General features: G+C 40.6%; 1 protein-coding gene across 4 annotated transcripts; it reads right to left on the bottom strand.

The window, feature by feature from the left end:
- Positions 1-743: 743 nt before the first annotated feature.
- TRMU (tRNA mitochondrial 2-thiouridylase) lies at positions 744-12,132 on the bottom strand. 4 transcript variants are annotated; one of them, XM_075145924.1, is made up of 11 exons: positions 12,015-12,132; positions 11,371-11,536; positions 9,009-9,115; positions 8,329-8,451; positions 6,244-6,416; positions 5,215-5,268; positions 4,594-4,660; positions 3,666-3,766; positions 2,474-2,618; positions 2,146-2,228; positions 744-945 (listed from the first exon to the last, which is right to left on the bottom strand). In XM_075145924.1, the coding sequence occupies exons 1-11, from the start codon at positions 12,103-12,105 to the stop codon at positions 799-801; spliced, it is 1,257 nt and encodes a 418-aa protein (XP_075002025.1). In that variant the 5' UTR covers positions 12,106-12,132; the 3' UTR covers positions 744-798. The 4 variants fall into 4 exon arrangements, with proteins under 4 accessions (XP_075002025.1, XP_075002042.1, XP_075002033.1 ...); XM_075145941.1 differs by having other exon boundaries at positions 12,011-12,085; XM_075145932.1 differs by lacking the exon at positions 12,015-12,132 and adding an exon at positions 11,827-11,929.
- Positions 12,133-13,919: the final 1,787 nt, after the last annotated feature.

Here is a 13,919-nt window from a genome sequence, read left to right as displayed (position 1 = left end):
GTATTCAGCTCTTCCTAATACCACTCCATTTTGACACATGGCAAGATGCAATTGTTATTGGGTCTATATTGTTAGCTACATAATAAGGAAATGCATATGAATTTGCATTTTTCTGAAACATAACAACGCATTCTCTTCCCCAGGAGACAAACCAAACAGCCTCTGCCCTCAGCAGTTAACAAAAAATAAGTCAGCTGTGTGAAAAAAATTAACAACCAAGACTGTTTTTAAGCCCCTAGATTTGTAATTCTGAATCACGTAAACATTTGAAACCACTACTTAATACAGCTTAAGAATCCAAAGCATTTCTTATAAAACTATATAAAATGAAAAATAAGTATCTGTTGCTTGGAGTTCATTCAAAATACTGAACTTAAATATCATTCATTCCTTTTCCAGAGTTCAAAGCACAAACATACATTTACTAAATGTAAACATACAACGTACGTACTTTACCTAGGGACAGGTATCTTCAAGTAAAAAAAAAAAAGTATTTCACTTGCGCATAAAAGATAGATTTATGATTTCAGACATGATTTTTATATTAAAATTCTTATATGTGTAACTACTATTACAGAACAACTTTAAGACATTCCTTGATACGTATTAACATAAATATCACCATCTAGTCCAGTAAAATTGTACCAAACTGGCTATAGTTTTAAACCTGTTCAGTGCTAACAGTCAAGAACTGGGACTCGATGGTCAACTGACCTTTAGAACATACAGATCAACAAAAAATATGTTTTTATTATTCTCAGGCAGCAAATTCTCCAAAGTCCTTCCATAACCCATGTGTTATGTTGCTGGTTCTATCTTGTCAATCTCTTCCTTCTTTGGACCCTCCTCTCGGTTTTTGCCCTGTTGCATAGTATACACCGATGGGCCCATCCTTAGGATCTTCCCACTGCCCAAGCACTCGTCACCCTTGTAGAACACGGCAAACTAGGAGATAAACACAGGGAGAGTCTTTTCAGCAGCTGCAAACGGCATGGCTGGGCAAGACCTGCTGGACAGTGAGTGTATTCATTTATATTTCTGCTGACTAAATCTTAAAAAAAAAAAAAGGAATAAAAAAACCGCAAAGGATTTGTTGGCTCGCATGAGTGTAAATATAAACATGTTGGCGGAAATTCCATCAAGAACTTCTACCAGATTATCTCAAAACTCTTCAGTTACTGAGGTGGAATGGATTGTGCTAGAAAGCTTCCTTTCCCAAAGGGGACGACATACATAACATCATCTGCATCTTCACTGGACCCTCCCCAGACAACTGTGCCCAGGCTACAGTGGCACTTCTCAAAACAGGAAGGGGACCAAGGACTGCTGGAGCAGACCATCTGGGAGGAAGCGACTGGGGCTCCCTGACATGCTCAGCAGGTTCTGCAGGAGAGGAGGAGCACAGACCTCCTGGCCTTGTCTCATTACCTTGCAGTAAAGAGCCCAGTTACAGGCTCAGCAGCTCCTGGCAGTCAGGGGCTTCGCATGCCTATCGTCAGCTCTGGCTGGAGTCTTCTCAGCTCAGCTCACTTCTCTTAAGTGTATCCCTCCCTCCATTACAAATAGTTCTCAGACAATTTCCCTCCTGATGTGTCCCACGGGCCCCCAAGTTTTGGGGAAGGAGAGGGAGGGTAGAACGTACGCTGGGAGAGGGCATGCAGAAAACATCTGAGAACCACTGGTTTACGATGTGATGGAGTACCTTTACGCTAGCAGTGTTAAAAGGCATCACTACACAGTATCTTTTCTCACTGTTCCGGGACAATGGAATTCACTGAACACAGATCCTCAATAAACAAATTTGAACACTAAAACAGTATTAAGCAGCCAATTACCAAACTAATGCCTTTTAAAATCTGTTTCTTGAAGACAACAACAGATTCCATTTCTGCATATACAACTGATTACCAGAGATGTTTTCTAAAACTTGCAAGCCACTTTCTCAGTCTATACGGATAACAACAGACCATTTAAAACCAGAAACAATCTCCTTCAAAACAGTTGATGATAGTCAAAATAAAGCTAACTGCTCTCACGTGCAAATAATTAACTATTTTGCTCCAGCTAATAAAAACACTACTCTCCTTTATTAGCCAGATAAGCCAAAACACAAAAAAGGAAAGAAAATCACTTCTAATAACTTACCTGCCCAGGTGTGATAGCTCTTGCTGGCTTCACTAGCGTCACCCACACACTCCCATCTTGGTTTAGAGTCAGCACACAAGGCACTAGGGAGAAAATGGCCAAACACCTGCCAGTTAATCCTTACGTTCACATTAAAAAAGAAAAACCTTCATCACTAGGTTAAACTGATGTAAGTCAGGATACTACTACACCAAATTGTTTTATAAAGACACTACAGAAACAGAAAGGCAAGCCAAAACATTTCAACTATTTCTGCAAAACTACACTGAACACATTACCACAGTTTCACAAACTGAGTAAAGCAAAAAACAAAACAAGATTTGATTACCCAGCGCCATCTGGTGCCGAAACCTGAAATGACATTCCATCATTTTATCTCTAACGAGCTCTGCAGGAGGTTCCTCTGCTATCCAGTGCACTCGGTTTGTCCGCAATAGGTCTCTGTACAGAGCAGGGTGATCTGTTGATGGTGCCTTAAAATACGACATTTAACGCTGATGTTTTTGCCAGAGAACGTCTAACTTGTAAAGCAAAGCATGAAATATAGAAGAAGCATCAAGCCATATCAAAGTGAAGGCAAAATGAGTAAGAAAGCAAGCATTTATTAGCACTTAATCAGCTTCCAGGTGGAAGCCTTTAATGAAAAAAATAGGCTACAACAAGCCTGAATTATTTGTCAGTCTTCTACATCTCAGAGTCATGTCACTTCTTGTATTCCTTTTCCTCCAAACATATTTCTGCCTTCTTCAGGATGAGTTCAGATATCTACTGTCCTCCTTACTCTACCTCAACAAGATGCTACCTCCCTCTTCTCCAATTTCTCAACTCAACACCTCCCCAACAAAGGCGCTGCACACACACAACCTTACTGTAGGGCATAAAAAAATTTCTTAGTGGGCCTGCCTGTTTCATCTCAACTCTCATTTGATTATGACTTCTTCCCCCCAGGCACATTAACAAGCAGCAGAACACCTCATTATAATCACATCAGCGATGCATGAACAGCAAGAACATTAACAATGCCAGCAAGCTGCAGAACTCCCACTCATCTCATATGATTAGTCATTAACACACCAATTATTTGCAGTATTATAAATATTCTGCCTCAGTTTTCAAAATGATAAAACTGTATTACTCGCTACTACTTCTTTTACTAGAAAAAGAAAGTAGCAATACATAGTAAACCAAGATAATACACATTTTATATACTGTGTCATAATAACTACAATAAAAAACTCACGTTTTAGAGTAGAAAATGAGAGCTCAGTAGATTGGCTGATTCTTTTCAGTATTCGCTCTTTGTTTGAAAAATTTCTATGCCAAAATCTAAAACAATTTTCTACTCAAGAAAAGCCAGTTTGGACAAGATGTTTCAAATCTGCTGATGCTGCATTAGTTGGTTCTTTTTTCTCCCAAGAGGAAAGCCGAGAATTCTGCCCAGGTTAGAATCACGTTCCGTACAGCAGGAGTCACAAAACGCTTGCATTAGTCATTTGCAATACCAGTGTTAATTAACTCACCACAAAGACATCTCCAGTGCTGACATCTTTGTCTACAACGAACCAAGCATCCTTCAGGCCTGCTAGTCTAGCCCTCTGGCCTATTGTGTAGAGGAACCAACCTAAAGAAATACGAAAATGTAATGCTGCTAGCAACTTTTAATCTTTTACTTTCAGAAAAATACGTTAAAATCATTTCCCCAAAACTTTACCACTAAACAAAGAGTAACAAACCAAGTTGTCTTAGAGAAGTGTGCCAATTACAAACTAAACTAACATCCACTTGGAAGTTTTCATCCGTACCTGAAGCACGTGATTTCAAACTAATCCGTTTCAATTGTGGTATTCTTAGGGTTTATAAAAGACAAAGATTTCTTTATTTCAGCTTCAATTTGTGGTTTTGCTACCACTCAGTCTTACCAGTTTCCCTTACTTTTATGTACTAGTAGAACATCCTACTTCCATAATTACTTGGGAGAGGAAGTCGGTTCTGGCAGCTAGAACTGAGGAGAGCAAAGAAAGGACACAGAGAAGGAAAGGAAAAGGTAGGCTGCACATAGCTGGTGATGTCCTACTGTGCATCACTGAGGTGCATGGTATATTTTTTCTGCAAAGTTTAGGTACTAAAGAATCCAGAACTGAAGCACAGTCATTCTGAAAGAATTAAATGAACAACGGTCTCTCAGTGTTAAATTAACAATCACTTAGTATCAACAGTAACCCTAATAATTATGATTTACTGTCTTGCAACATGGAACAAATAATCAAGAGTCAGTTGTAGTTCAAGGTTCTACTATTGTATAAAGCAAGTTTTCCATGATTATCAGAGTTATCAAACTGAGAAAAACCTGTAGACTGGTTTGGAATTTCACAAAATTTGTCCCTCCAAATATAAGCAGTATTGTTCCATTTATCTAAAAGCAGTAATTAAGGTGGGTTAGCCAATTACCTTTGTGTGTTCCCATCACCTTCTTATCTTCAATGGAAACAAAGTTACCTGGTTGAGGTTCTAAATACTACCAAATAGGAAGAGATTGTTTAAGTCACAAGATGGCCCAAAAAAACCTCACAGTATATTTCAGGTTCTGTCACTACATTCTCCTGAAGTTGGAAAATAACTTTTCAAGAAGCAAACTCTACCCAAGCAGCTTACTGCCTCTTCCCTGATGCTGCTTTAAATAAGAGAAAAGTAGGAAGGGCAGTCCCTATCAGCAGTAATTCTGGGCTTCACTCCCCCCATCCTACTTATGCCAAGGGACAGCGGGATGCAGCCACCTGCCCCTCTCACACCCCAACCACTTGTCAGAGCCTGGCAGGCACAGGAGTGCACGTTCATGCACTCCTTTTGCTACAGAAAGTGACTGCCTGTTTGCTGGGGGGGGGGGCAAGATATCTCCTACAGACTGTTGGCATTAGCTTCTGAGTAGCCTCGGGACTGCAAAGGGAGATGGGACATTGCTACTTAGTGTGGGCCACAAGACGCCGGAGATTCTTCTGTAGACAGTGTTACAAATTACTTCTGAAAACCAGAACAGAACATAAAGATTGTCGCAGATTTAATGTTGCTAACCTCAAGAAGGAAATTTTCAAAGTTTCTTTCACCAATGAAACAGACTCCCATACTCTGAAAAGGAAACGTGGTATTGAAGCCATAAAAGCAGAGATAAACATTTGAAATAATGTCTATTATTAATCTGTCCAAGATGGATTTTTTTTCTCCCCTTATGTACCCCAAACTATGCTAGGCATCTCATAAAATAAACAAAACCACAACATCTGCTCCAACAGAGGTAAACTAATTCTATATAGTATCAGTGAGAGCCGTAAGCACAGAAAAGAGAAGTAACAGGAAATAGCATACATGTTCAATAAATAAATAAATACATTAACCTTGGTGACTATATTGCATGTACAGTAAAAACAGAAGTCTCTTTCAGATTAAAGTACAAAAGTAACAAAAATTATACAATAATGGTATAATATCTTGCGAAAAACTTTCAAAAACAAATAGGCTTTCCTTTTCCTTTCAGTTACTGCCTATATTCTTCAAACACCCATTTCCAGTGGATGAGTATAAACATTAAAAGCGATCAAGACAGCATCAGCAATACAATTGCTGCCTGCATTACATTTTTTTTTAGGATCAACTCATGAAGTGTTAGTTCTCAGAGAAACAGAACTTTTTTTTAAAAGAGTAACTGTGGAAAAACAGTATGATCCAATTTCTATAATGACATATCGAAAAACAATTATAGTGAGGAAGCCTTTAAAAGCTATGGAAAATAAAGACCAAAGGCTTCTCACCTGCTGTGATAGAGAATGCTTTCCTTAAGGCTCACAAGCATCCTAACACATTCACCTTCACCGTAGTTCTTCTGAGATACAATGGCAGAAAAATTATTTGCAAGCTAAAATACACAACTAACCACAAGCTCATAAAAGTACTTTTAAGCAAGTAGACAGCTATAAAACTGCTTCCCAACCTATTCTATTACGGTGCTCGGAAACAGATGAGTTGTCACAGGTTAAAGTTCAAAAAGTTCAGGAAAGTCTACTTTAGACAGAAATACAAATCAAAAGAGTTTAAGAGTTACCATGCCTCTTTTTTCTTTAGCACATGATGAAGGCCATGTTCCGCTGCTATCTTCTTTACAAAACTTTTTGTTAAATCCCCTAAAGGGAAAATGGTTTTCCTCAAAGCATCCTGCGAGATCTGACTTAGAAAGAAGGTCTGGTCCTTACAGAGGTCAGCCCCTTGAAGGAGTTTCACAGCTGCAAAGTGCAGAACACATAAAGCATTTCAGCATATCCCCCTTTAATAGTTCAACTTCCTTTAGTATTTTGTTTGACAATCAACATTTTAGTTGTATTATTTCCAAATACATGTTAAAGACAGTATTTTTCAGGGTTTTCAAAATCTAATTGAAAGTGTTTGGGTATTTTCTCACCGCGAAAAAGATCTAGAAAGATTCTGATTTTGTACAACACGGAATCTTACAAAGTCTCACATTGCCTCATCTATTACAATACTGCATGTGTCATTGGCGAGAACATCAACAATATGAAAAACGAAAACAACTTTCACATTTCATGTCGCAGATTTAATGTTGCTAACCTCAAGAAGGAAATTTTCAAAATTTCATGTGAAAGAGAGAATGAAGATTCAAATATCTCAGAGTATACTGTTCCTCAAAAAGACGTTCAGTTTTGCCCTCAAATCACACTACTATAAATCAATGATTTGAACCATCAGCAGAGTTATTCCCAATGCTCAGAGAGCAGAGTTCGACTTTTTTCTTTAAAATAGATCAAGTCTCCTGCTTTCCCAGATGAAATAAAATTGGTATAGTTTTTCAGCCATGTTCTGTCCACTCTCTTTAAGAGCTAATAGCTCTGCTGTTATACAAACTCTACTCGTGTTCCTTGACTCAGACATTAACTACAGGCCAATAGTTCAGTCACAACTAGCAATACGACATCTCAGTAACAGGGCAGGAAGCCTGCTTGGAACATCACAAAATACTACAATTGTGAATCACAGTCTGTCACAAGTATAGACCGTTGGTTTCGCTGGGGCCATTTCAACTTTCCAGTAGTAAAATTAAGACAAAGAAACTTCTTTAAGTCCAGAATAGACAAATGAGAGCGGGGAAGCTGTAACACAAAAACATCACCGTCGCAGCTTTGCATAGTGGTAGTTTGCAAATTTCTTTCGTTTTGGGTATAGCATGCTTCTCATTATAGATCAGGGCTTCATCTGCGTTACTTTACTGCATTATGGCCCCCTGCAGAGCTGTTTGGGAAATCTCTGCATTGCCATCCAAGCTGGGATAGTGCCATGCAGAGACATACCCAACACAGCATTCATCAAGCTTACTGATAACAAGAGAACCACTGTGGTGCTGAGATCAGCCTCTGATTAAGTACAGCCACAGGCAGAGTATTAAAGTGAAGAGCAAAACCTGCACTGCTGCTACTAGTACCTTTGCTGACCTGAGAATCATAGCCTTAAAAATGTCTGCACATGCTGCACTTGCACTTTTCAACTGCAGTGTAGGCAGAACCTTGACCTACCTGGGAAAACCAGGCTTCTACAGGAGAACAGAGAAATAAGGCAGAATAGTTGAATTACTGAATGAGAACCTGATTTTTTTCCAGTAAAATAATATGCAGTCCAATTACTGTATAAAAGTATGTTATTAATTTTAATGTTTCAAAGCATTAACTCTAAAATTCCACTTAAGCATATCCCCATGATGACTTCTATCTATACTATATACTGAATAGCCGAAGAATACATTCCCTAAAAAAGAAGATGTTATGTAAGTCATGGAAATACTTGATAAAGATTTCTTGAAATGATTCTCCAGAGTATAGAAGATAGTCCTGTCTCCTTAATCCACATTACAGCTCCTTCAGAAAGTTGATTACTACCAAAATGCTTATTCTTACCTCTGCACCTGGATTCAAACTCGTAAAATAGAAAATGTAATACTTGACTAGCAGGGTAATTTTCAGTAATGTAAATCCCCTGTTTTGTGCAATCAACCTTCTACATAGGATGGGGTTTAAATGGTAATCATTGTGTGTAAGGTAACAAACTTCCCTGATTCTGTGACACCAAGTAGACTTTAAATTTCTCTTTCATATCTACGATGAAATATGAAATGAAGAAATCACTTACTATTTCTAACTTCAAAACGGTTTCTGAAAAGCCTTTGTGGTCTTTTAATATGTTTCTGTTGAAACACTTCCTCATCCTCTAGTGAGGTCCTAGCATAATGTCCAGTAGCAATTGCATCTGCTCCTATCAAGAAAAAAAAAAACCAAAATACAAAGGCACATACTTGAAATTCACAGTTTAAAACAGGATTATAAACATCCAGTAAGAAAAGCAGAAAGCAATGAAGGAAGAAAACCTATAGAGAAGTCTTATACTGACAATAATCATACTCCTGCTATTTAAATTAAGTAAACTATTCAACAGCATGCCAGCACTTGTGCTTTTGTACTTTAAGGACCACCTAAGAATGTAAAACTTAATGCTCAGGTCAACATATGTCCCCGAATTAAATCTGTTCCCACATACGAGCAACCCGATCTAGTGGAAGATGTCCCTGCCCACGGCAGGGGGGTTGGACTAGATGACCTTTAAAGTCCTTTCCAACCTGAACCATTCTATGATTCTATATGTAAAAGCAAACTTACAACCAAATATTTTGCAAATATTGAAATACTGCCACAGAGATATGTGAATTAGGCATGCATATGAACTCATGTTTTTCCCCACCTTTTCAAGAGTTTGTATCCTTTAAGCATTTCCACGGCACACACTCTGTACTGACACACTTGAAAATGCCTTACCAAGGTTATCCATAGCATAATGAAGAAAGTAGTTGAATTTGATGTGCTTGTTACACACAATATCAGGATTAGGAGTCCTTCCCAATTCATACTCTTTTAAGAGGTCACTGTAAAATAAAAATTCAAATGTATATCAACATTATTAACACTGCATAATACTATCCGAGAAGGAATGATTTGTTTAAACATGAGAACTTGAGACCCAGTCATACTATGTGTTTTATGTAAGAAATAAAATACCCATTAGATTTTAAGCTGTAAAAAACAGTGCTTGGAAGATTTTCTCCAAAGTGCACTGAGGACATGGTCAAATGATGACTCACAATCTTGTAACCACACCATAACTTTTTATTAAATTTTATTAAATTAATACTCTCTCAGGGGAGACATGGCTGACCACTGAGCACATCCTACTCATCTCTTACGAAATACTTACTTTCAAAATTAAATGACCCTGTTTAATTTTTCAAAGCGACAGTGCAGTGGAGTACACACCAGGAGTTACGGTGTCTCAACTGAATGGACAATAACTTAATCTGCAATAATGTCACCATAAGCAGTCATGGGGCTTAATTTTATAGAGATTTTTTCCTGTCTTTTTTTTTTTTTTCTTCAAGAAATTCAAGTAGTTTCTCAAAGTCATGTTGTAGTTTCACACTGTCACATAATTAAAGTGCTCAGCATTATTTGCTTCAAAACATTGAAATAATAACTAATGAAATTAAACCTGCATACAGTGATGCACTGAGATATCAAAAGGCCTGATCACTGCATTATTTTGCTTGTCCTCAGTAGCCACTAGAGCCAAGAAGAAGTGAGGGCATAGACTGGATTTAAAAGAACACCAGCAACCCTAGTATTTGGTTTTACTTTTCACCATCTTTCTTACCGTGTTACACGTTACATTCATAAATAGAAAATAAAGCAACATATCTTATTTTGTCTAATTCCTTTTTAACAGTTCTGAATTCAACAATTTATACTAGTAATTAAATCACCTGGGTCTACCCAGAGCTGCCTCCCTCTTGCTGCCTCAGCACTGTACTTAGGACAACACAGTACTCCTTTGTAAACACTGCAAGAGTACACTGGAAGCTTTACAAAAGACTCAGCGTAAAGCCAGGCTCACACCAGTTCAGAACTTCAAGTAAAGTACAGAACCGGAGAAAAGGCAATGAAAGATGCCTACTGAATCTCTCTCTGACATAAAGATCTGAAACAGATTTTGCACAAACCATGGGAAAGACAAGATCTGGAATAGTTCTCTTGATAAAAGGTGTTTTTTATTGAATAACCCTTTAAAGAGAGATCCAGAGGAGGAGTAAATTCAAGGTCAGTGATGACAGTAAAGAAAAAAGGATTCTGAAAAAAACGAAGACACTTGCAACAGATTGTTTGGAAACACTGTACTAAGAAAGGATGAGAAGCGAAAGAAAAGCTGATGTTCTATGATCTTTGATTCACTGCCATTTGCAGACACCCCACACCCCTCAAGACTTTTGATAACCTTCATTCATTCTCTCACACCAGGAGGGAAAAACGGAGTGAACTTTCCCAGAACAGGACTGTTTTCTTCACTGACTGTACAGAAGTTTAGTGCTCAACTTGATGTCATTTCAACATGAAGTAGAAGTAGCACGACTAGGCTATTCCTCAGTTTCTTCTAAGACAAGGTAAAAACAGCACTACTTAAAGAGGGATGATGAAGATCAGGGAACAACTTTTATATACTTATGTTGAGCGCATAAAAGATAAAATTATGTTGTTATACCAATACTTCCCTCCTTCTCCTGCCTCCCAAGAAAAACTCAGCTTTTCCTATGTAGAACTTTCTTCCCTTGAAGTGGAACAAATTCACAGAAAATCTGAACACCCTCTTTAGAGAACTCTTTCAAATTTTTTATAAGTTTAAAGAAGAAAGGCTAGTTCATGATCACTTTGTGGGAAACTGGATTCAGTATATATTAATGTAAAATGCACTGCATAAATTACACATGGAGACAATAGCACCCCATTAAATACTTTCTTCTCAAGTTGCAATAAGCTTAGGCCAGTATGTGGGAAGCAGAAGAAATGAGCCGCAACAAAGCAAGTGCTACACACTCATCATAACTAGAGATAAATCTCCTATTAATTTCAAAAATAACAAACATATTAAAACCAACATATAAATTCTGATCTTAAATATGAATGAGAGAAAAAATAATTCCTCTGATATTAAACAGGCTTCAGTACTTTCTCTGAGCACCGATAATACTGCAATAAATTGCCGTTGCCCATTATCTGCCCGTCGTTCCTTTTCACAATAATATGGTACTACACTAATATACCGAAAGACCATCTATTTTAAACATGTTTCTACCTGAATACTTCATTCCAGTATTCTTTCACGTAGGAAACCTGGTGAAAAGGAATATCAAGCTTCTGACAAACCCGGTAAGCATCTTCGCAATCTCTGTCAATGGAGCAAGCTCCTTGTTCATCCAGAGGGTCCCAGTTCTTCATAAAGACGCCTGTCACCTGATAGCCTATGAAATGAAGGCAAGAATGACTTATAAAGTTAAATTCTTACAGCCTGGACCCAAAACCTGTGTTTTTTAAGACTTGCTTGAGTAACTGCCTCCTTCAGAAGAAGCGAGTAGTCCTGTACGAAGCAAACATCCTGCTAAGCTTTACAGTACAGTTTTTTCCCCCTATGGCTAATAGCTAACACAAAAACAAGCTCTTCTGGCACCTAACGCGGTGACATTTCATAACTCCGAGTTTCTCCCACCCCCTCCTTTACCGCTCACTTCTGCCGCCCCCCGAGGCGCCCTACCCGAGGTGGGGCTCTTCCACCCGCCGGAGGAGGCGGGTGAGCGCGGGGAGCCGCCGGCCGGCCGCGGCTGCGCGGGGAGCGGCCGGGCGGGGGGGCCGAGAGGTGAGGCGCGGCCCCCGCAGCGCCGGCGGAGGGCAGTGCCCGGGCCCGCCGCCCTCACTCACTCGCTCACTCACGCACCCACCTACCTCGGCGGCGCAGCAGCAGGGCGGCCACGGCGCTGTCCACCCCGCCGGAGACGGCGCAGGCCACTCGGCGCCCCGCCGCCGCCGCCAGCATCGCCCCCTCCCCGCAGCGGCACCGCCGCTTCCGGCCGCCCGCCCCTTCCGGCGGCCACGGCGCTCGGGGGAAACGCGCCGCCTCTCGGGGGTTCCGGCGCCGAGCAGGGGCTGGGGCAGGGGACGCCCTGTCCCTTGATGCAGCAGCGCAAGCGGCGCGAGCGCTTGCACTCAGCGCCTGCTCGCCGTGAAGGCCCGTACCAGGGCCGCTCTCGGGGTTTCCCCCCTTCACGGCTGAATCCGGTGCCGTGCAGCCGGCCTGCCCCGCTCCCAGCAGGGAAGCGGGGTTCAGGCCAGCGGCCGCAGGAGGCGTAGGGCGGGGCTGGCCGCGCGTTGTTCAGGCGGAAAACTCAGAAGGGCCTTCTGGCCCACCGCCCCCCCGCGTCAGGCCAGCGAGAACCCTCGCACAGGCTCCGAGCGGCCGCCCTCCAACGCTCCCTGAGAACAGGACTCAGCAAATGGAACTGGACAAAGGAAGAGCCAGAAGAAAACAATCTCCATTTGATTGCTTCATGTTCGTCACCACTCAATAAGCCAAAGGTTTTTCCACCTAGCTCAAGCCGCTCCTGCAGTCTAATCAAATAGTTAGCTTTTAAGTTACATTGATATTGTTTATCCGAGGGATTAGATGCACCAAGGATGGTGAATCCCAGGAAGGCTCTGGTGAGAAATGAAACAAGACATTATTCAACTTATGTAGGGAGTTACCTGGGCATGGCCTTGGAAGAAACATGCTAAATCAGCCAAATAAGGGAGTACCAAGATAAGCACTAAAAGAACAGAAAAAGAAGCAACTACTTGAACTACGGGTGAACTATCCTAATTAGCATAGTAAAAAACCCACCCCCAACAAACCCCCCTCCCCACTGAATATGCACAGTAAAAAGTATGTGACTTCAAGTGAAAGACGAGGCATACAAGAACCAATAGAAGTAAGGGTGACTAAGTGTAAATGTAAAAAGTACTGATAACTGTTGCTCAGAATGTATAAAATGCTTACCGTGTTAACTGAGGTGTGCTAGCTTTGTGGAGTTACCACCTAGCACCCATCTCTGCAGACATGACATAAACATCTCAGCTCTGTGTGTGAGATTGGCTCATTGCACCCCAAGTAACGAACCCCACTTGCAGGACAACACTACTACAGAGCGGTGCAGTCTCCCCTAGCTCTGTGCGCCAGGCAGACATCCTGCCTAACCATGTGCCAGCCTCTCTGGGTGTTTGAACAACTGACTTGTACCTCAAAGGTTGGAATTTGCCTCTTGGTTGAAGACACAGAGCTGTCAACTCAGTGTCTGGACTCCAGTGAATAGTTAGGCTAGTCAATGCAGGTGGTGAACTCCAGAAGTATTCAGCTGGCCAGTTGCCTGCTTTAGGACCACACATTTGGGTCTTTCGACTGGCAGATGACTGCTGCTTGTTCATAAGTTGTCACAGTCATGCTCAAAACCAGGATTTAGATCTGCTGCCTGCAAAAGCATACATTCACTAAGTGTAGTTCTCAAGGGGCACAGAATGCTTGGCTCTCCTGCAAGTCCTTGAAGTATAGGGCATAAACCCACTTACCTCTTTTTTAAAAGAAATCACAAATACATCACTCAAAAAAGTTCACTTTTCTTTTTAAATATCTCCCTCTGGTTCAATTTAGAAATACGCAAACAAACTCTCCCCCCATTTAAATACTAGTTGAGGACCTAGTGCGAGTATTGCTTTTAACTGCACAGCACTGGCTCAAATAAAGTTTTAGTAAATGCCTCAGTTGAAGCCCTCTTGCTTTTCACAGAAGGAAAGCAGGAACAAGCAAAAAAAGTATAC

The sequence above is a fragment of the Calonectris borealis genome, chromosome 1 (genome assembly GCF_964195595.1).
Source record: "Calonectris borealis chromosome 1, bCalBor7.hap1.2, whole genome shotgun sequence".
In the NCBI taxonomy this organism is placed as follows: domain Eukaryota; kingdom Metazoa; phylum Chordata; class Aves; order Procellariiformes; family Procellariidae; genus Calonectris; species Calonectris borealis.
Note: the sequence above shows the minus strand (reverse complement) of the source record. Positions and strands in the feature narration are given on the sequence as shown.